Below are 21,854 nucleotides of genomic sequence, written 5' to 3'. Positions count from 1 at the left end.
AGCCGAGAAAAGGTTTAATGAGACTTCACCGGGCCGGTCAGTGAGAAGTCTCCTTCGCCTTCCCTTTCTTTTGCTTCTTCTTTTTCACCTTGGGCTTCTTGACCTTGGCCGGCGTGCTTTCGTGTCCTTGCGAGGCGGCCGCGTGAGGCTGTGGGGCCGAGAGTGGAGGAGATGGAAGGGGAGAGCCAAGGTTAGGACGGTGAGACGACTGTCCGGGACTCTCCCCTCACTTGGGGCGCCTGCTTGCGGGGAGCCTCTTACCTTTCCTTCCATGTCCGAGTCGCTGGAGCTGCCGCTGCTGCTACTGGAGTCCGAGGAACTGCGGTGACCGTGGCCCTGCCAGTTGGGAGGCGAGGCAGTGAGACCGGGACCCCTGACCCCGCCGCTGTCCCCTTCATCCTAGGAGGGATGTGCCTGGTCCTAAGGTGACTTACCCTTGGTTTGTCAGCCGCCCCTGTCTCTGACGCGCCCTGAACTTTGTGGGGGCCGTGTTTATGGTCTCCCCCCTGGCCCGTCCCCTGAGGCTTCTTGGAGTCTAGGGCTGTGGAGAGAAGTTGGGTGGGTTGGTGCAGGTGCTGCGCATGCGCCCTTGGAGGAGGTTGCTGGGTTTTAGCCTGGCTCCCTGCGTCTCAAATGCCCCATTTCCCAGCTCACCTGCGGCCAAATCGAACTCCATGGTGGTGAGAGGAGGTCTGTGGGGAGAACCGCCAGTGCCCGGAGGGCAGGGGGAAGGACGAGGGGAGGAGCAGCGGGAACTGCCTGTCCAGGGACTTCTGAGGAGCCCCACCCAACCTGGGTCAGAGTCCTTAGCCTTGACTCATAGCCCCTCCCCAGCACCACCCAGCATTTTTTTCTGTGGGAAATGGGGTGGGTGGACAGTTGATTGCTAAATTTCCACCTGGTGAGCCTTGGCCAGTGAGGGGGGGTGCTGTGTGGGCAGCTGTAGATATCTGGGGAGAGGGCTGAAGCTGTCATCTGCTTTCCCCAAAGGGTCAGATGCCTGCTTTTGAAGAAATAAGAGGGCGCCTCCCAGGGCCCTCTGTACCATTGTAACGCTAACACTCTGTACTTAACTGCGGGCCAGGCACTGTTCCAAGGGTGTCACGCACCATAGCTCCTTTTTTTTTTTTTTTTAAGATTTTATTTTATTTATTTATTTGACAGAGATCACAAATAGGCAGAGTCAGGCAGAGAGGTGGGGGCAGGGAAGCGGGCTCCCTGCTGAGCAGAAAGCCAGATGCTGGGCTTGATCCTAGGACCCTGAGATCATGACCTGAGCTGAAGGCAAAGCCTTAAGCCACTGCACCGCCCAGGCGCCCCACAGCTCGCTTTAACCACACCGGATGCCTTCGTGAGAAGCTATGCCCGAAGGGGTTAAGTGTGGGAACTTGGAACCGACCTCCTGAATTTGAAGACACTGTATCACTCAGTAGTGGGATGAGCTCAGAAAAGTCATTTTGCCCATCTGTGCCTCAGTTTATTCGCATACATGGCAGCCTCCTTATGGGATTGTTGTCATGGATTCGTGCTCCGCACAGTTCTAGAAACGAATCCACAGCTTGTAAGATAATGTTTAGGCTTTTTAAATTAGAAGGTATGTATTAGTTACTATCCCTATTTTACCCATGAGACCACTGAGGGACCAAACAAGGTGACAAGGGGCCAGTGTAGTATGAATGGCTAGAGCTGGGATTCACACCCAGACAGTGTGGCTCAAGTCCAAGGCTCTGGCCCCTGTGGCTCTCCCTGGAGGGCTCCCCAAGCTGGGCTGTGCCAGTCAGGCTGCTGGGAGGGGTTGGGGAGGGCAGGCCTGAGCCATCCCCTCCCCTTGCTGTGAGGCCAGCTTGCCACCAGCAGCTGGGCCGCCACACTGGTGGGACCCAGGCAGGCAGAGTGACAGCTGGGGCCTGGGGATGATGAGAACCCATGCACTCAGGTCTCTGCTCCAAAGCATATTCCTCAGAGAGGCCTGCCCTAACTGCTGGCTCCCCACGGCCTGTCACTTCGACCTCTTTCCCCTGCTTGATGACCAGCTTAGCCCTTAAAGGCAATAAAAGTTATCTTTATCGTCAATTTCTTCAGCATGTATTTGCTGAGTACCTATTTTGTGCCTGGCACAGCTCGGGTGCTGAGGATACAGAGGTTAACAAAACTAGCAAAAGCCCAGCCACGCAGGACTTGATACTCTAGTGGGGGAAACAAGGTGTAAAATGTACAGAATGTTGAAAACAAGAAATGAAAATTTCTATGAGTTGGTAAATGGATATTCAAAATGTGAATACCTAACAGGACTCTACTCCACCAAACAAAGGAGTGCACTGACATGTACTGCATCATGCAGAAATGTTCTGCCGGGGCACAAGCACCCAGGCCTAAAGGACCACATACTGTTGTTGGCCAGCATTCACATCGAGTGTTCAGAGAAGGGTTACTGAGGCAGCAGGTCACGGGGTGCTGGGAGCTGCACGGGAAAGGGGGATTAACTCTGAGCATGAGAGCTAATTGTGGAGGATGAAAACATGTTTGAAAACTGATTTATGGTAGTAATTCCACCACTTGGTAAAAATGATTAAAAACTGGGGTGCCTGGGTGACGCAGTCAGTTAAGTGTCCCACTCTTGGTTTAGGCTCAGGTCATGATCTGTGTGTGGTGGGATCAAGCCCCATGTTGGGCTCCATGCTCAGCAAGGAGTCTGCACAAGTTTCTCTCTTCCTCTCCCTTTGCCCCTCCCTCCAACTTCTCTAAAAATAAGTAAATCTTGGAAAAAAATTATTAGAAACCCCTGAAGTATACATTTAAAATGGGTGAGTTTTGGGGCGCCTAGGTGGCTCAGCAGATTAAACCACTGCCTTCGGCTCAGGTCATGATCTCAGGGTCCTGGGATCGAGTCCCACATCAGGCTCTCTGCTCAGCAGGGAGCCTGCTTCCCCCTCTCTCTCTGCCTACTTGTGATCTCTCTCTCTCTGTCAAATAAATAAAATCTTAATAAAAAAAATAATAAAATAAAATGGGTGAGTTTTATGTAACTTATGCTTGAGGCATAAGTAATATGTGCTAAGTAGAGAAATACAGCAAGAAAGGGGGCTAGGTAATAACTACATGGTATGTGGGAGAGAGATTGGATTTTAGGTAAGAGTTACCAAGGAAAGCTTCACTCAAGTCTTTTTTGAATAAAGATCTGAAGATGAGGGGTGCCTGGGTGCCTCAGTCATCTGGGCATCTGCCTTCAGCTCTGGTTGTATGATCCCAGAGTCCCGGGATCGAGCCCATCGGGCTCCCTGCTCAGCGGGGAGTCTGCTTCTCCCTCCCTCTCCTGCTCTCCCCTCTTGTGCTCTCTCTCAAATAAATACAATCTTTTAAAAAGAAAGATTCTCTTAAAAAAAATATCTGAAGATGAGGAGATAAACCATGCAAACACATGGAGGAAGTGTTCTAGGCAGCAGGAATAGCAAGTGCAAAGGTCCTAAGCTGGGAATGTGATGAACTGCATGAGTGATGAACTGCAAGGACTTCCCAGCGGCAGTGAGAATGGAGGGAAAGACACAGGAGAGGAGGAAGGATGGTAGTGGTGGAGAGTTGGGGGACTAGTACATCAAAGGCCTTTGATCTTTACTCCTCCAAATAAGAAGTGGTAATGAACAATGATTATGGCTTTATGCATAACTGGATGCAGTATATGAGAAGTGTTTTCCCAAGCAAAACAAATTCCATGAGGGTTAGGGACCTTTTCCACTTTGCTCAGCACCCAGAACAGTGTGACTCAGAATTTGGTACTATCATTTGGTGAACTGGTGAGGTTACCTGATGCCAGGACCTCTGCTAATGTAATGGCAAGGTAGAGCAAGCACAGAGTGCCTAGGAGTTTGTGTTACAGAGGTCAGTCTGCTCAAGGTGAACCCTCATTCTACCCCTTACTGCCCTAGGCTAAGTAAGTCAACTAGTGTGCACCACAGTTTTGTCCTCTGTAAAATGGCAGACTTACTTCATGAAGTATGGTTGTTTTTGGAGCCTGCCCAGCACAAGGGAAAATGGATGCTCAGCAAATATGAGGTTTTATTATTCACAAACACAATCTCATATGCTTACCTGTGAACCTGGCAGTAGGATCCCATGTTCTGTATGAGGCAGTTGAGCCTCAAGTAAAATGGTCTCGTCTCCAAGGACGCTGGCCTAGTAGACTGCAGATCGGTAGTGGGAGACCTTCCAGACCTAAGACAAAGTAGCTCCTTACCACTTGGCTAAGACTGTGGGGAGGGTGAATGGGCCCAGAGAAGGGCATGGCCTGATCCTCCACATTCCCCTTCCCACCTCACTCCTGCATCATGGTTAGGATGTGGCCACTCTTACAAGAGACAAGAAAGAGCCTTAACAAAATAGCTGTACTTTTCTCTCCCATAAAATAATCCAGGGACCCAGACGATCTCTAGTTGTTCTGCATCCTTCCTGGGTGTGGCCAGAACAGAGAGGGACACTGGCCACCACCATCAGATTCATGGTAAGGGAAAGGGCAAGTGGAGGGCACACCAGTCCCTTTCAAGGGCCACACCCAGAAGCAGCACCTGTCCCTCTGGCCCCATCAGACACAAGGTCACATCTAGCAGCAGGGGAGGCTCAGAGAATACAGCTCCAAGTTGGGCTGCCACATATCTCACAAAAATCTGGGGACTTCTTTAAAGAAAGGAGGAAAGGGAAAATGGACACAGGAGCCTGTCCGTCATGACTCCCTCTTGGCGGCAGTGAAAATACCCTCATTCCCTGGCTCTAACCCAGAAGACTTCCAGATGGAGGCCAGATTAAAGCTGGGAAGCTGAACCCAAAAGCTCGATGAAAAGCAGGGCTGAGGGCCTAACACAGCCTTATGCTCTTGGGAAAACAGCCCCTGCCATTCAGTACTCCCCTAGAACGCTAAAGGGCGCAGGCCCCAGGCCAGCCTGCCCCTGACCTCTAATGGCTCTGCCTCCTCTGCTTGTTTCCTCATTTCTGCCCAACAGGACTCAGTGTTAAGGGTATAAGCAATGCCTTCTCCCCTGTAGGAGAAAGGGACTTGTGTTCCCAACTTGCCTGCAATGCTGCCCTTCCCTAGATCAGCTCCCCCTTTCTCTAGCATTTCACCAGCAGACCCTCTCAGGAGGCTCATCCCAGCCCTGAAGTTTGGACTTAAATCACTGCAGTTTAGTTAAAAACTGCCAGATGCCAACTTAAGTGGCTAGGGAAGCCAAGGTGGAGTAGGACCAAGGAGTAGGCCACTGGGACACATCCCTGCACGCATGTGCTGCGCTCAGTCAACCGCCACGGCTCCCTGGAAAAGCAACTTGCACAAGGCCTGCTTCTTCTCTTTCCTGAAGTTTACATGAACGGAGTGCCCTGGTCCTATAAACATAATCCTGGGACTGGGATGTTTTCTTTGAATTTAACCACATCCCAGGAGATGGAGACTTTTAAGTACACAGTATACAGGGACTCAGTTTCCTTTCCCACAAGACCAAAGTGCTGCCCTGGCCCTGGACATTCTGGAACAGTAATGATCACAACATCTTAATGGACCACGCTTTGGGAAGGGCCAAGAGGTGGACAGCCTGGCCGGGGAAAGCCGAGCTTGGCCACCGCCCAGCTGACTGTTGTGTCTGGGATTTGCTTTCACTCTATTTGCAAGCTAACAAGTTAGCCCCTAACTTTTCAAAATGCTGGCAGAAGCTGGAACTTCCTGGATCAGAGGGAAAAAGCCTTATTACTTGCAACAAGCAGCCTGAACATTAGCGTGTGTTGGTTTCCCTGGCCCCGTGGGGGGCAATGGGTGGTACCCCAGGAGCAGGACGTGAGCTGGGGGAACCTGCTACTTGACAGTAAGCGGCTGGCAAGCCTGCCCCTTGTCCTAGGAGCCGTTCCGGCATCCCTCAAGGTGCTCACTGCAGACCCAACTTTGAGAAATGGCCCAGGTAAACAGCTGTCAGGGTCACACACTCCTGGCCTGCCCAGGAGGCCTTGTAGCAGTGTGAGACACAACCCCCAGAGACCTGTCTCTTCCAACAGTCCATCTTTCCTGCCTCCTGGTAAATTTTCACAAGTATGCCACTAAGATTAATCTAACAGCCCAAGAGCGAATTTATTCAGTTTCTCTCACACATTTATTTAAAGTGACCTACGAACAGGACTGCAAGCAGCAGCAAGTCCTGCGGATAGGCCAACCTTCTGTCCAGGATCCTGGAGGTTTTCAGCCTTGAAGGAGAGGGCATACTTCAGCCAGCCAGGATGTAGTCGGAGACCAGTCTATCTCCCATTAGGACCCACACAAGGGACTTCACACCGACTTGCAGCTCTTTGGTGTCCTAATAATTACAAGGCCCCACAGCAACCCTCCTGCCCAATGGGGAGATGTTGTGGCTCATTCATTCCCACGTGCGAACACAAATCCTGGGGCACAGTGCACTCCAGGGGAGGATCTGTTAAGCCTGATTTGGACCACCACCACAGGACACTGGCAGAGGCTGAGGCTGCTTGGGCCTCCCAAGTGTGATTCTGTCATCAGCCAGACTGGAGCAAGGCCATGCAGGTCCAGGTGTCTGTCCTTATCTAGGGTGGGGCCTACATTCAGGGGCTGCCACTGAAGGCATCAGGCACTGCACGATCATCTGGGCCCAGGCATGTCGCTGCCCAGCACAGGGCTCAGGGGACCAGGTGACTGGCAGATGGTGGTGCTGGATCTAGAGGACAGGCACTGGATGCACCGCCTACCATTTGGATCTGAGGGGTTCCCTCCCCCAAGGGCTTTCCATCCCAGTAAGTAGGGTTGCCCCTCTCCTATCACCGACTCACCCCCAGAACCTTTTGTTTGGAAGGATCCTGTGTGAACGCAGCTGGTGTGTTTACACAGTTCCACACACCGTGTGGAACACTGCAAGGAGACTCGGTGAGGAGGGCACTCAACGACCAGGTGGTCAGTCACTGCCTTTGCGATTAGGACCAGGCAGTCCAAGAAAGAATCCAGGCAGACTCTTCAAAATTCACTTCAGTTCTTGAGGGCCCCCTCTGGTCGGCCGGCCACCCAGAAGGTGCACCAATCATGTGGGCCTGGGCTTGACGCTGGAGGGGAGAAAGATGCATCTTACGCGCCGATGAGGAGGAAAGAATCCCAAATTTTCAAAATAATTTCTGTAACTCCCAATCCCTCTGACCTGATCTTTACCCAGGAGATGGCCTAGAAATCACCCCGTTCTAGTGGCAGCCACAGTCGGTGAACAAACTCCTCACTCAAGTGTATGGAGCAGGAGGGAACGGTGACAGGTCTTTGCTGAGTGACTTTTTAAAAATCCATTCCACCGGGGCACCTGGGTGGCTCAGTGGGTTAAGCCTCTGCCTTCGGCTCAGGTCATGATCCCAGGGTCCTGGGATCGAACCCCACATCGGGCTCTCTGCTCAGCAGGAAGCCTGCCCCCGCCCCCACTGCCTGCCTCTCTACTTGTGATCTCTGTCAAATTAATAAATAACAAAATCTTAAAAAAAAAAAAAAATCCATTCCACCGCCTGGTGATACCAATAGCCTAGGGATGACAAAGACTGTGAAATGGCCACTGAACACCTTGGCTACTGGCCCACTGTTAGGCAGTCTTTCCAACAAGTGCACCACTATTAGTCTGTAAATGGTCCAGAAAGTCCAGATAGTCCTGGTTTCATTTCAAGGGCCACAGTGCCGTGGCTGGAGTCGGCTGCCCAGGCTGGACAGCAGCCCCACGGCCCATCTCAATGGCTGAGACAGCACTGGCCAGCCAAGCAGGGGCCGCAGGTCCAGCGTAGTCCATCGGCCAGGAGCAAGGGGACCATGGGGCCTCCCATTCCGTAAAACAAATGGGACACATTTGGCAAAAGTGAGTCAGTATGACGACTTCTGCATGGGAAACATGAAAGGACACTACGAAAAACCTGAAAGTTCAACGGTCTGGGTGGTCTTGATCTTCCTACAATACAAAGTGATTTCCAACAGCTTCTTTTAAAATCTAAACACAGGGGTGCCTGCCTGGCTCAGTCCAGAGGTGCACATGACTCTCTAATTTGGGGGCTGTGAGTTTGAGACCCACATTGGGTATAGAGATAATTTAATAAAATCTTTAAAAAAATAAGGGACACCTATGTGGCTCAGTCAGTTAAGCATTTGCTTTCAGCTCAGGTCATAGTCCGAGGGTCCTGGGTTCGAGCCCCGCATCAGGCTCCCTGCTCAGTGGGGAGTCTGCTTCTCCTACTCCCTCTGCCCCCTGCCTTGTACTCTCCCTTGCTCTGCTCTAATACACAAAATATTTAAAAACTAAGTAAATAAAAATAAAATCTACTTTTTATCTTCCACACAACTAAGGGAGAGACCAGTCTTGCTAGAATAGGTGGAGAAAGGCCCCCTGCTCAGCCAGAGGCATCACTGGGCTTGAAGTCCCCTGTAGGAAGCTTGAGGGTGGCAGCATGGGTATAAAGGAGGAATAAGCTACCAAGGAGGAATAAGGAGACAGGCAGGCAGGCAGAGGTGGACACCAGCTCTCTAAAGGAGGCTTGCAGAGCACTTCCCTTGCGCCACCCAATGCCTATGATTTCATGTAACCCTCACACACCCAGAGTACAGGTGAGGAAACTGGGGGTTCAAAGAAGTTGAGTGACCTGCTCCCTGCTGCACACCTGGAATGGTGGGTGGAGTCTCTTCCCAGTCCTTCCTGGGACCAGAGGCTCTCCCAGAGCTGGGTCCTCATCTATCTGGGATACAGCAGGCAGGTTTCATCTGCTCACCATCCTCTGAGGCTAGATGGCCAGACTGCCTAGAAAGCTTGGCAGGGAGAGGGCCAGAATCCCCGAGCAACATCTCCGCAAATGAGGAAGGCTACAAAGGAGGACGTAAGGTATTTGTACAACCTGCCTCTGGAACAGAGGTCTAAGCCCTATGGGGTGCAAGTCTCTCCCCCAGTGCACAGAACGTGAGCTTTCTGGCCTGAGGGGATTTCTAGTAAGAGCAAAGGGAAGGAGGCCTTGCTCAGCTTCCTGAGTCACCTGTGCAAGTGGAAGCCCCAGGCCACCTGCCTGACCCCATGGGTTCCCCCAACACTGCTCCACGTTCGGGACTATGCGTGCGGACAATGGAGGAGGAAGAAAGGAAGAGCCTCCAGAGTTTAGAGTCAGGGCGGGAACACCCACAGGCAGGCAGCAGAATGGGGGCCAAGCCTGGAGGCCGAATTCAGCCAGGTGGTGGTACCCTGTCCCCATTTCACCGCAGAAGCACATGGGAGACCCGAGAAAGGCTGCAGAGCCACGGAGAAACATGACAATCATGGATGCCAAAGTGATTTGGGTCAAAGCCACTCCAGTCTCAGAAAGGTCTGAGTTTTCCCCTGGCCAGGACACACCCTCAGTCCGGTCCTCCTGTGCCCTCACAGGCAGTGTCTCAAGGTGTGGGTTAGTCTATAGTAGGTCATTATTTAAAAAACAAAACAAAGAAAAACAAAAACCAACAGAGTGGGGTATGGCTAGAATTTTTCAAAAGTGACAGAAGGAAATGCCAGAGATTATCGCAGGTGTTGTTTGGTGAATCTTTATGGGCACTCAGTGGAGATGCAAGATGTATTTCATTCAAGAAGATTTGGAAGAGATATATTTTTTTTAAGGAGGCCATTTCTAGAATGGGACATCTTACATAGTACTCTATGTTAATTCTGGTAGAGTTTAAATCAGCAATCCTACAAAGAAAGCAAGCACTTGCTGAAATTTATTTTAAAAGGGAAGACCCTTTTTATTAAACTTGTACATTTTTTTCTCTTCCTTTCAGAATCCTAATTTTTAAAAAAAACTTACTGTTTACAAAAACAAAACAAAACAAAAACACATACATCAAACAAAGGAAACCATGAAGACATTGCTTTTGCGGTGGGAAAGGACATTACAGGATTCCACGTAATGCCAGAAAACTAAGACCTGGAGCAGAAAACTAAAGTGAAGAGCAGCCGACTCTGACCTGGGGCCAGACCACATGCAGTGTGAGGCAGAGCCCTCCTCCAAGAAGGTTCTCAAAGCAGACCCAGCCAGGAGAAAAGCCCCCTCACCTTCTGGAGTAACAAACAGACCCAAAGCCCTAATGATCATAAAAGCACAAACCAATCACTCTATTTTAAAAAGCACATACACACACGCTACACTTGTCTCCCCTCCCTCCCCAGGTTTTCGCCATCCGCAGGGAGGCCCAAGGAAGGGCAGCCTCTTGCTGGCAGGGCCTTCACAGGACGTAGGTGTTCTTCACCAGGTGCTCCTTGTCATCCCCAGTGCTCCAGACGGTGCGGAGGGTGCGCTCCTGGTTCCTCCGGGCCACCCGGATCAGGCAGACCACAGAGGCGCCCAGCAAGACGATCAGGACCATCACGAAGAGCCCCACCAGGACCACCACTGGGGAGCAGAGAAAGGCTTCAGAACCAGAAGGGCAAGAAGAAGCACAGCCAGCGCGCAGCCGCACAGGGGGCAGCAGGACTCGTGCACGCAGGCTCAGGGCAAGGACCAGCAGCTGCTGTGCCAGACCTCCCTGGACCCCAGCCCCAGAGGGGGTCTGGAGGAAGGACACCGCCTGCCTGAGGAGTCCTCAGGGAGTCTACAGTCCTGAGGAGGAGGTAACTGAGAAAAGGAGGTGCCGTGTTAGGTGTACCCAGTGGCTGTGTGTGTTCTCTCTTTCTGAACAAAAAAAATCCCACTTCCACTCTGTACTTCCACCTCTCGGGGGCAAATCGTACAGGAATCCAAATCCTCCAAATGGGTACCAGGATGTAAAAAGCACATACCTCTGGCTTGTGTGTAAACATAAAACACCGAGGTTTGTGTTCATACAGCACAGCTTGTGTAGGCATCAGCTAAGATGCCTTCCTTCAGGTGGGGCTGCAGCTAAGAATGTGGCCTGCTGTGCCAGTGCCCTGGCTCCCTCTCCCACGTGAAGCCGTGTGGCTACCGAATGGACAAGGGCTGTTCCTTCTCCACCCGCAACCCTCCATGGCTGGGCTGCTTTCTGCCCTGTGCCTGGCAACCCAGATTCCAGCTTCGCTCGTCTAGAACAGAGCAGACATGCAGGCCAGGTCTGGGCTCCTGAACAGGAAAACAGGTGTAAAGAGGCCAAACCAGTGTGGCCGGTCCTTGTGCAAACACCATCATCCATGACTCAGGCAAATCCGAAACAAAAGCGAGAGGCGGCCCGGGGTCTTGTCAGACCAGCCTGCTTGGGGACAACAGCATTGGCCCTGCCTCGCTCGGCCCACACACAGTAAGGGCTCTCCAACTTCCTGTCACCCACGAGCAACTCAGCACACCCCTCAGCAGCTAAGTTCCCTCCAAACCTAGAGACAGCCTGAGGCCTATGTGCAGCAGAAGGCATAAGCCCAACAGTAGGACTTGTCCTCCTGTCACACCCCGGGAGACTGCCTTCCTCCAGCTCCCCTGCCCCATTTATTATAATACCTGCCGGGACAAACATCCACTGTATGTTTCAAGCTGCCTGACTGTTCTCATGCAAAAACAGGGCTTTCAACCCAAAAGGGGTTTACAGTGAAGGATTATGTGTCAGAGACAACAGGAGCCTGCAAAAACACAGCTGAGCTTAGTCAGGGCAGGCAGGTGGAAGAGGGCTGGAGGCCTCTTACCTTTAGAGCCACGGGGGAGGAAAGGATACAACTGCTTGCCTGGAAAAGAACACATAACGCCAAGGTCAGCTCACGGTCCTCCTGCCCTCCAGAGCTACCACCAACCAGGGATTCACAGGAGGCTCTTTCTGAGGGATTTCTTCCAGCTCTTTTGAGGTTCTGAGGCTTTACTATCCTGGTGGGGACCTAGGACACATCTGTGCAACAGCTGGGCCCAAAGCCCATCTCTTCCCCACAAGGGAGCCAGAGAATGGTAGCGTCCAAATGGCAGCACTGCTGAGGTCTTCTTTTAGGGACAGGGACATGTCCTCTCAAGGACCTCGTCCACAAACCACTGTCTCTTGCATTTAGGAATCAGGCAGGCTCACCAAGGCAGTGGTGCATGCACTCCTCCTCAGAGAGGTAGCTATTTTTATTGCCCCGGCACCCTCCGTAGATGAAGCTGTCGCAAGAGTTCTTCTCTGCATCAAAGTACCAGCGTGGGAAAGACGCGCGGCAAGGCCCAGTGACTGCTTTGGCAGTGCAGTATTCTGGGAACGACACAACCCAAAGAGTACGAGTTAGCAGAGCTCAGATGTGAAGCGGAGCTGGAATGTTCCTGAACAGTCACACTGCTACCCGCCAACACAGAAACAGCTCTCTGCCAAAGGAACTTGTAAATTACAGAAAGGGCCAGTCTGGCCCACTTGACAGTCCTCCATGTTTTGGGGGAATCTTTCTCTTTACAGCCAAACTCCTATCAGTAAGGAGATCACTCTATGTCAGGCACCGTTCTAGGGACTGCACATGTATTAATTTTTTATTAATTAATCTCCCTAAGAGATCTGTTGTTGAGAAGCTCATTTCATACTCGGGAGTCAGATGCAGGCCCCTCCCCGCGGCCACACAGCTGGGGAGAGGCAGAGCCAGCCCACCAGACGGCCTCTCCAAAGTCAAGCTTCACCGCCCACTTGTGTGCCATAGCCACTTCCAGCAGAGGTCAGGAAGCTCTGCTCTACACCTTCCTTAATGGAAATATTCAAGTGTGTCTCAATTCCCAACTAAGAAAAAAACCATGTTTTTCCCATACACAAGTATTTTTAAAATGTTATACCTTGGTAGTCAAAAATGTCACTGGAGAGGTCATCAGAATCCTGCCTTCTGGAAACTATAACAGAAACATCCAAGTCAGGGAGGCTGGGATGGACACAGTACACACAGACTGGCTGGGGTGGGGACTAGCAGGGCCCACTGAGGAAGCACGGACACTCTGGCACCTAGAAGTGGAGTCTCCTCCTTGGGTAGGTCTGTCGCCTCCCAGGCATCACAGGCTCTATCATACACACTGGATGGGGAGGCCTGCCTGTCACCTCAGGGGTTACTAAGGAAATTCATCCCAGCCACAATTTCTGGAGTGATGAGCAAGATGGTCTTGTTCACTCTCTGACATAGTGAGGAGCGCCCTCCTGGAGATATTTTCTTCTACAACAAGATGGAAACTAGAGAGACCATGCCAATGCCTGATGTTCTAGATGACCCTGGAGGCCTGCTTGGGAATAAAGACTAAACCCAGGCAAAGCAATGGTCAGGACAGTCAAAGGATTCCTGGCCTAGGACAACTCAAGAGTGACTGGAACAAGCCAGCAAACCACTGACCTAATAAATGCTCACTCTCACCTAACCACTGGTGCCAGAACCAGAGGACCAAAGTCAAGGCTGCAATCAGTGCAGAGCCAATGGCCAAATTGGGGGGGGGGGGTGCTGCCCTCAAATGGGACAGGGGCAGATTCCCTCCCTCCACAGCAGGTCTTGCCCAGCAGAGCCCACTGCCTGCCTGGGAACTGGCCTTCAAGAAAGCTGGGCTGGACTTGCCAGTGCATCTGGACCACTCACCCCAGGCTCCTGATGCATGCAGAGTCCTTTAAGCATAAGGGAGGAATGGGGCAGCTGCTGTCAGCACTACAAAGCAAGCTAACACAAAGCTCGAGATCAAGGATTGCCCTGGGAATGGAGGCGGGGGTGGCAGAAGACAGAGGACTCGGTATGGGGAGGGGGACAGCAAGGACAACCAAGAACGAAGTAGACAAATGAGGCAAGGAAAGGCAGAGAGGGGCAGTGAAGACAACACAGCAGGCAGAGGCCAGGGGACTTGAGGCCAGGCCAGCCCAGAGACGGAAGGGTTCTGAGCCGCAGTCAACAGCAACAGCCACAATCCCTTGTCCCCCAGGAGGAAGCAGAGCAAGCGGGAAGCCCAAGAGCGCCCCTGGGCCCCCTCATCCGCTGGGGAGTATGAAATCCCTGGTGAGAGGACACCAGCCAGGAGCTAGAAGCTGTTGCCCAGGCAGAGCCCCAGACAGGGAGGTGGAAGCCCTCACATGACTCCCAAATTACAGATGTCCTTCTGTGGTCCAGATGGCCCGCCATTCTATCCTAGACTGTTTAAGAACCTACCACTTGGGACAGCGGAATCCGCTCCATTCCTTCTGGTGGCCAGCTCATCAATGGTGTTCTCTGCAAGGGGACAAACACAATGAGAAAGTGCATGTCAAGAATGCGCTATGGCGGGGCGCCTGGGTGGCTCAGTGGATTAGGCCGCTGCCTTCGGCTTGGGTCATGATCTCAGTGTCCTGGGATCCAGCCCCGCATCGGGCTCTTTGCTCAGCAGGGAGCCTGCCTCTCTCTCTCTCTCTCTCTCTGTCAAATAAATAAAATCTTAAAAAAAAAAAAAAGAATGCGCCGTGACACAGAACAGGCAGAGTCCCCTGAGCCGCCATGGTCCCAGGTGCCTCTCACCGAGACTCCCATTTCTCCTTTATGTGGGCCCTTTGATGTACATGCTGGACCACAAGCCTGCAAGAACTTAGAAATAAGGAACCAAGACGGCCCCTGTGGGCTCAACTTTAAGACCCCTCACTGGTAATCAGAGCAAAAATGTATGAAATGACTTTAAAAAGACATACTGGGGAGCACCGGGGTGGCTTAGTGGGTTGAGCCTCTGCCTTTGGCTCAGGTCATGATCTCAGGGTCCTGGGATCAAGCCCCGCATCGGGCTCTGCTCAGCGGAGAGCCTGCTTCCTCCTCTCTCTCTGCCTGCCTCTCTGCCTACTTGTGATTTCTGTCAAAAAATAAAAAATAAAAAGACAGAATGGCTTCCAGGGCCAAATAATCTGTTTAACTGTATTAACTCACCCAATGAATTCAGAAAGTGAGGTAATGCAGTAGTCTGAACATACTTCATGCCACCCAACTGTGGGAAATAGGAAAATTTTAAGCTACGTGTATTTTCTCTCACATACACATGAAATGATGGGGTAGGGTGGAGAGGCCAGCCAGCGAAGGAGGTACAAAAAGAGAAGCACTGGCAGCGTCCAGAAGGACAGGACCTGGCTCCCCTGCCTCCCAGAGGTTCCCAGCAGACCCAGGGCAGAGGCACAGGGCCGGCATCACCTGATGCCACTGAACATCCGTATCACAAGTCAGCACCCCTTGTTCCGCCCCTCTGCACAGCCAGCAATTTTCTGGGAATCTGGCTGTGCGGCTTGCCTGCATGGACTAAAGGTACAGCCGACTCAGAGACGTGAGTGTTGGGTCCCCTGGGCAGTTCTGGTTCTCATTATAAATTAATAAACTGACATTCTCATGATATTGGCTTCCCACAGAGAGTGCCTGCTTGGGAGAGAATATGCTGGCAAAAGACTCCAGCGACTCGTTCCTGCTCCCAAACCCGTGGGCGAGCTTCCATGAGACATGCAGTGGGGCCACACTTGGGTGCCCACACAGGAGCTCTCTGGGACCCCTGACCACGGACCACCTCTCCAGCAAAACACAACAACATGTGACCCTTTGTAACAACATCCTGTTGGAATGCCCACTGTTCAGTTCTTATTTCTTAAAATTTCAACCATTTTCCTGAAAAGTAAGGAGAAGCTAAAACAGGCAGGCACATTTGCTACAGATAACTCTTAATGGAAAAGGAAGAGAAAAGGTAGCAAAAATATTTCCCTTTAATTCCTGCTCCCATACCGGATCACAGTGGACAAAACCAAAAATAATCAGTAAGTATTTTCCTCAGTCACCATCTGATAAGGTTACCGCCCAAAAGGTGAGGGACTTGGCTGTATGATCCCAAAGGAACACCCGGCCACCTCAGTTTTCTAAATACTTATTGAATGTCTGCAGGGCAGTGCAACACAAAGATCAACAAAACATTCCTCGAGGTGCTCCGTCACTCTGGGCTTGTGTGCTCGAGCACCATTTTGAACCTCAGGCCACAGCCAAGGCCACTGCTGTTTACCCCTCTTCGTGTACAACTTTAATAAGCATATCTGCTTTCTGAACACAGAACTGAAAGCCAAGGGAGATTAGAGCCAGTGTGTGAGGAGACATAAAACCCAACAAGGATGCAGGCTCATCTCTAGAGCAGGGACCCCAGGACCCCAGGATCATGACTCGAGCCGAAAGCAGACACTTAACCGACTGAACCACCCAGGCACCCCAAGTATGTTCCAGTTTTAATTTGACTCATAGCTTGGCTGGCTGGGTAAGCTCAAGTCATTTGTCCCAGAAGTAAAAATAACCCAAATGCCCAGGGAGCAGGTGGGCAGCCTGTCTGAGTGGCCTGCAGGACTCACCTCTTCTAGGTCTGACTTACGCTCAGCAGGGGGAGAAAGAAGTCAAGACAGCCATGTCCCCTCCCCCCAGCTCCAGCCTGTGGTCTACTCTCTTTTCTGGGAAGAGGGAGAAGACCGCTATGAAACCACCGTGTGGGCGACCTTCAAACTGTGCCTGTTTCTTCTGCTTTTTAAAAACATCCCCCAAGTTCAGCCAGGAAGAAGAGAGCACAAGGCAAAAGGCATCACATCCCAGTTAATAAATTATCTCTAGGTTATACCATTTCTCCAGGGAATAATGTCTTACCTGTGACACCAGCACATTTCTCAAGACAGTCCTCTTTGGTCATGTAATTATTTTTATTCCCGTCACAGCCACCATACACAAACTGCTGGCAGGACCCATCAGTGACATTGTACCACCATCTAGGGAAAGAGGCCCGGCATCTTCCCACTTTCTTCGGAACTCGACAAAAGTCTAAAATACAAAGCAGAGACCAGTTGGCTTGGCAGGGCAATCTTGCCAACAGAGAAGATGCACAGACCTACAGGAGGCGGCCCCCAATTTTCCTGAAACCCAAGATCCAGCACAGCTTCTCTGCGAGCCCTTTCTTAAGTGCAGCCACCAAGCTTAGTGACTCCTTCCTTGTACAGGCAAGAAACACATCATATAACAACAAAGATACCAACCCACCCAACTTAACTATATTTCAGTTGCATGTTCCTCTGTCCCTGCTCCCGATTATTAAAGACACACAACATCCAGTGTAGAAAAAGGCCTTCGAAGGCAAAAAACCCACACCAGACGCCAAGGGGGAACTTAGCACTGAAGGATGTGTCTTAACCTTCTTTATCCACTATTTGACCAGGTCAGCCACTTCACACTCAAATTTCCACAAGAGCCTCATAAAGAAGCTCCTCACTCTAGCCCTCCCGCCTCCCAAGGCAACTGACAGCACGCCTCTGCTCCAGGCTTTTATCTGAGCATTCCAAGAGGAGCCCCCAAATCAGACCCTACTCTAGTACAAGGGAAACAAACCAAAAAATGTTATAAAATTCCAGCCAGCTACATCTGTCTCTGAAAGGCCTAGATAGCTCCTGCCTCTTAAGAAGGTAGAGATAGGGGCGCCTGGGTGGCTCAGTGGGTTAAAGCCTCTGCCTTTGGCTCAGGTCATGATTCCAGGGTCCCGGGATCGAGCCCCACATTGGGCTCTCTGCTCAGTGGGGAACTTGCTCACCCCCCCGCCCCCCCCCCGCTCTCTGCCTGCCTCTCTGCCTACTGTGATCTCTGTCTGTCAAATAAATAAATAAATAAATCTTAAATCTTTTAAAAAAAGAAAGAAAGAAAGAAAACAATATTAACTCAGTGAGGCAGACAGTTTTTAAAAGGTATGCATAATGTAGGGAGGTGATATTCTATTGAAATTAAGAATACAGGCTCTATTGTCTGACTTCTAGCAACTGAAAATGAGCTTTAAGCTGTGAGGGTTAATAATACCTCAGTGCCTCTGTTTATTACAAAATTAGCAAAGAAAGTTTAAGAGTATCACCTACTACATGTAACTGTTTTGAAGAATAAACAAGACAATCTAGGGGTGCCTAGGTGGCTCAGCTGGTTAAGTGTCTGCCTTTGCCTCAGGTCATGATTCTGGGGTCCTGGGACTGAGTTTCGTGTCAGGCTCCCTGCTCAGCAGAAAGCCTGCTTCTCCCTCTTTCTCTGCCTGCTGCTCAGCCTACTTGTGTTCTCTATCAAATAAATAAATAAAATCTTAAAAAAATAAATAAGACAATCCATATAAACACTAAAAAGTATAAGATGGCTGATATAAATTATTTATCACTACTGAAAACAAAAGTCATTATATAACCCTTAATCCATTATTATACAAGGAAATTAATTCTGCTGCATTATGCTTTTCTCATAGAAAATTTGTGCTCCTTGAGCTTTCTCTTTACTTTTAAAAATTTCAGTTCCTACCTTTGAGAAAATATAGTTTTTCTGAAGACTTCAAATGATCCTCCTGTCTCAGCCTCCCAAGTAGCTGTGACTACAGGCATGTGCCACTGTCTAAATTATTAATTATGAAAGCTTGTATTATTTAATAATTTGGTGCCACAATAAGATTTTGAACGACATTCCTAATATCTAAGATGTGAAAATTAAGTGTTCTTCAAAGAAGAGCCCTGGCATTTCCTCCTCCCTAACAAACAGAGGTACAAGGAAACCCATGATTGGGCTAGATTTCTTTTTCAAACTAGGAGTAGAATTCTGTCTCTTATAATTTCACCAATTATATTTTGCCAAAACAAAGCCACAAAGAAATGTTCACACATAAACTAGAAGCACATACACCAAAATATTAAAAGTGATTATTTTAGATAGTGAGATTTTCTTTTTAAATTTCTTAGGACATTAGGGGTGCCTGGGTGGCTCAGTCATTAAGTATCTGCCTTTGACTCAGTTCATGATCCCAGGGTTCTGGGATAGAGCTGGCTCCCGCAAAGCAGGAAGCCTGCTTCTCCCTCTCCTGCTCCCTCTGCTTGTATTCCCTCTCTCGCGGTCTCTCTGTGTGTCGAAAAAATAAATAAATAAATAAAATCTTGGGGCACCTGGGTGGCTCAGTGGGTTAAAGCCTCTGCCTTCAGCTCGGGTCATGGTCCCAGGGTCCTGGGATCGAGCCCCATATCGGGCTCTCTGCTCAGCAGGGAACCTGCTTCCTCCTCTCGCTCTCTCTCTGCCTACCTGTGATCTCTATCTGTCACACAAATAAAAAAAAAAAATCTTAAAAAAAAAAAACCACCAACTTCTTAGGACATTAATTTCTTTTGCAATAGGTCTGCATTATTTTTTTTTTAAGTTTTTTTTTTTTTAAGATTTTATTTATTTATTTGACAGAGAGAGATCACAGGCAGGCAGAGAGGCAGGCAGAGAGAGAGAGAGAAGGAAGCAGGCTCCCTGCCGAGCAGAGAGCCCAATGCGGGACTCGATCCCAGGACCCTGAGATCACGACCTGAGCCGAAGGCAGCGGCTTAACCCACTGAGCCACTCAGGCGCCCCTGGTCTGCATTATTTTTATTATTTTTTTAAGATTTTATTTATTCATTCGACAGATAGATCACAAGTAGGCAGAGAGGCAGGCAGAGAGAGAGAGAGGAGGAAGCAGGCTCCCCCCCAGCAGAGAGACTGATGCGGGGCTCGATCCCAGGAGTCCGAGATCATGACCTGAGCCGAAGGCAGCAGCCTCAATCCACTGAGCCACCCAGGCGCCCCTGCATTTTTTTTTTTTAAATTTTTTATTTATCAGAGAGAGAGAGGGAGAGAGAGCGAGCACAGGCAGACAGAATGGCAGGCAGAGGCAGAGGGAAAAGCAGATTCCCTGCTGAGCAAGGAGCCTGATGTGGGACTCGATCCCAGGGCGCCAGGATCATGACCTGAGCCGAAGGCAGCCGCTTAACCCACTGAGCCACGCAGGTGCCCCCCCTGCATTATTTTTATTATAATAAACACAACATAAAGATATTCAAAAGTATTTAAGATATTTTAAGTCACTGTTACGGCAGAGGCTATATTTTCAACATTAAAGAAAAATCATTTTTTTTAACATTTTTTAAAAGATTTTATTTATTTATTTGACAGAGACAGAGAGAGAGAGAGCACAAGCAGTCAGAGAGAGAGAGAGAGAGAAGCAGGCTCCCCACTGAGCAGAGAGCCCGATGCTAGGCTCGATCCCAGGGCCCTGGGATCATAACCTGAGCCGAAGGCAGCAGCTTAATCCACTGAGCCACCCAGGCACCTTAGGGGCACCTAGGTGGTTCAGTGGGTTAAAGCCTCTGTCTTCAGCTCAGGTCATGATCTCAGGGTTCTGGGATCGAGACCCGAATTGGGCTCTCTGCTCAGCGGGGAGCCTGCTTCTCTCTCTCTCTCTCTCTGCCTGCCTCTCTGCCTACTTGTGATCTCTGTCAAATTAAAAAAAATAAAAATAAAAAAAGAAGGTAGAGATAACCAAGTGCTGGAGGTATATCATCTGCACCAGCACCAAAGACAGACTTTCTCCTGGAGGAATCAGGAGGATAGAAAGCAAGCTGAAAAGGGAGTGACCCGACTACGTGACTCACCGTCTGCCCAGTACCACCCTATCTCTTCTTGGGATCATGAGTCCACATCACCTCCCCTACTTCCCTGGCCCTCCACCCATCTGGTTGTCTGCCACAAGGGCATTCCAATCTGAGTAGGGTGCTTAATAATCAGCTCAAATAAAAGTACCCCAGGGCCCTGCACTTGGTTATATGCTGTCATTTACTCCTAATTATTTTCATGTTTGTGACATTTACTTCACTAACTAGGGGACAGCTTTTGAAAGCAGAAGGCAAAATCTGGTTTCTCCTAAAATATAACAATGGGCATGAAACCAAATGTTCCACAAAACATCGATTTATGGACAAAAGGGTTGTAGCACTGAGCCAAAACCTCAAGGAAGGGGTGCCTGGGTGGCTCAGAGGGTTAAGCCTCTGCCTCCAGCTCAGGTCATGATCTCAGGGTTCTGGGATCAAGCCCCACATCGGGCTCCCTGCTCAGCGGGAAGCCTGCTTCCCCCTCTCTCTCCTCCTGCCTCTCTGCCTACCTGTGATCTCTGTCTCTCTGTCAAATAAATAAAATCTTAAAAATAAAAAACAAAACCTCAAGGAACTCTCACACATACCAATAAACCACAGGAAACTAGTATAGCAGAAAAAGCGTTTTCTGAACTTAAGAAACTTTGTTAATTTGAAAGCAACCATCCTTTAAATCACCAATTTAAAAGTACCTTATCTGGATGCTTCATATGAACAGAATCATTTATTATGTCCAGAAAAGGGAAATCAAGAGAGACAGGAAGTAGATTACTGCCTGCCTAGGGCTGTGGGGTTGGGGGATGGTGTGAACTGCACATGGGCACAGGGATCTTTTCGGGATGATGGAAATGTTCTAAAATTAGGTTGTGGGGATGGTTGTACAACTCTATAAATGTACTAAAACTCACTGGATTGTATGTTCGAAACAACTGATTTTATGGTATGTGAATACTTTAATAAAGCAGTGTAAGAAAAAACAGGGGCATCTCCTGTCCATAACACATTAACTAGGATCAGCTGGGTGTGCACCTGGAGCAGATACTTTTGACAACATGCCAAAGGTCACACAACACATCATCAATCAACAAGGCCCAAGGAAAACACTGTAGGAAAAGGGTTCTCTGGTGTAGAATTTACTCAATCCTGGCTGTCAAATGTCTGAGGCAGCACTGCTGTTAACAGCAAGACAAGACGGAGCAGAGCCACACAACCACCATATGTGACCCAAAGTGAAAACAACCCAGAGGCGGCTGGGGGGGCAGCGGTGGTGGGGAGACACAGACCCCGACTGCTACAGAGGTAACAGCCTATCCAACGCCCTGCCAAGCTGAGCACCTGCAACTCACCCGGACTGCTTGGTATCCTTGTTTCCTGAGCAGTTTCAGGGACACTCTTTCAGACAAAAAACCCGAGAGAAGCACTGCACACTCTAAATGGGTGAACTGTATCATAGGTGAACTACATCTCAAAACAAAACCCTGAGAGAATGCCCGACGAAGCTCGAAGCAGCTTA

At 49.9% G+C, this 21,854-nt stretch overlaps 2 protein-coding genes across 3 annotated transcripts in view; both read right to left on the bottom strand.

Annotated features, from left to right (window-relative positions):
- Position 1: 1 nt before the first annotated feature.
- On the bottom strand, positions 2 to 990 carry CUNH19orf33 (chromosome unknown C19orf33 homolog). Of its 2 annotated transcripts, XM_004776246.3 has the most exons (4): positions 655 to 801; positions 435 to 541; positions 262 to 336; positions 2 to 148 (listed from the first exon to the last, which is right to left on the bottom strand). In XM_004776246.3, exons 1-4 carry the CDS (start codon positions 674 to 676, stop codon positions 38 to 40), a joined length of 315 nt encoding a protein of 104 aa, XP_004776303.1. In that variant the 5' UTR covers positions 677 to 801; the 3' UTR covers positions 2 to 37. The 2 variants fall into 2 exon arrangements, with proteins under 2 accessions (XP_004776303.1, XP_012903184.1); XM_013047730.2 differs by lacking the exon at positions 435 to 541 and having other exon boundaries at positions 655 to 990.
- Positions 991 to 10,100: 9,110 nt separating this feature from the next.
- The window catches only part of SPINT2 (serine peptidase inhibitor, Kunitz type 2), a 31,772-nt gene continuing 20,018 nt past the window's right edge, over positions 10,101 to 21,854 (bottom strand). Inside the window, exons 2-7 of the mRNA XM_004776247.3 lie at positions 16,536 to 16,706; positions 14,070 to 14,129; positions 12,733 to 12,786; positions 12,008 to 12,169; positions 11,640 to 11,678; positions 10,101 to 10,404 (exon numbers count right to left, since the gene is read on the bottom strand). Of these exons, the coding sequence (XP_004776304.1) occupies positions 10,238 to 10,404; positions 11,640 to 11,678; positions 12,008 to 12,169; positions 12,733 to 12,786; positions 14,070 to 14,129; positions 16,536 to 16,706 (653 nt within the window). The 3' untranslated portion in view covers positions 10,101 to 10,237. The remainder of the gene's footprint in view (positions 10,405 to 11,639; positions 11,679 to 12,007; positions 12,170 to 12,732; positions 12,787 to 14,069; positions 14,130 to 16,535; positions 16,707 to 21,854) is intronic.

The sequence above is a fragment of the Mustela putorius genome, unplaced genomic scaffold (genome assembly GCF_011764305.1).
Source record: "Mustela putorius furo isolate JIRA1106 unplaced genomic scaffold, ASM1176430v1.1 tig00000196_pilon_pilon_pilon, whole genome shotgun sequence".
Lineage (NCBI taxonomy): Eukaryota > Metazoa > Chordata > Mammalia > Carnivora > Mustelidae > Mustela > Mustela putorius.
This window is presented reverse-complemented; position numbering and strand designations above follow the sequence as displayed.

Coding starts and splice junctions, on each gene's coding strand:
- CUNH19orf33 (XM_013047730.2), bottom strand. CDS start 975: ATGACAGCTTCAGCCCTCTCCCCAGATATCTACAGCTGCCCACACAGC. Junction 337..654: donor GGAGTTCGATTTGGCCGCAG/GTGAGCTGGGAA, acceptor CCCAACTGGCAG/GGCCACGGTCACCGCAGTTC. Junction 149..261: donor ACTCGGACATGGAAGGAAAG/GTAAGAGGCTCC, acceptor TCGGCCCCACAG/CCTCACGCGGCCGCCTCGCA.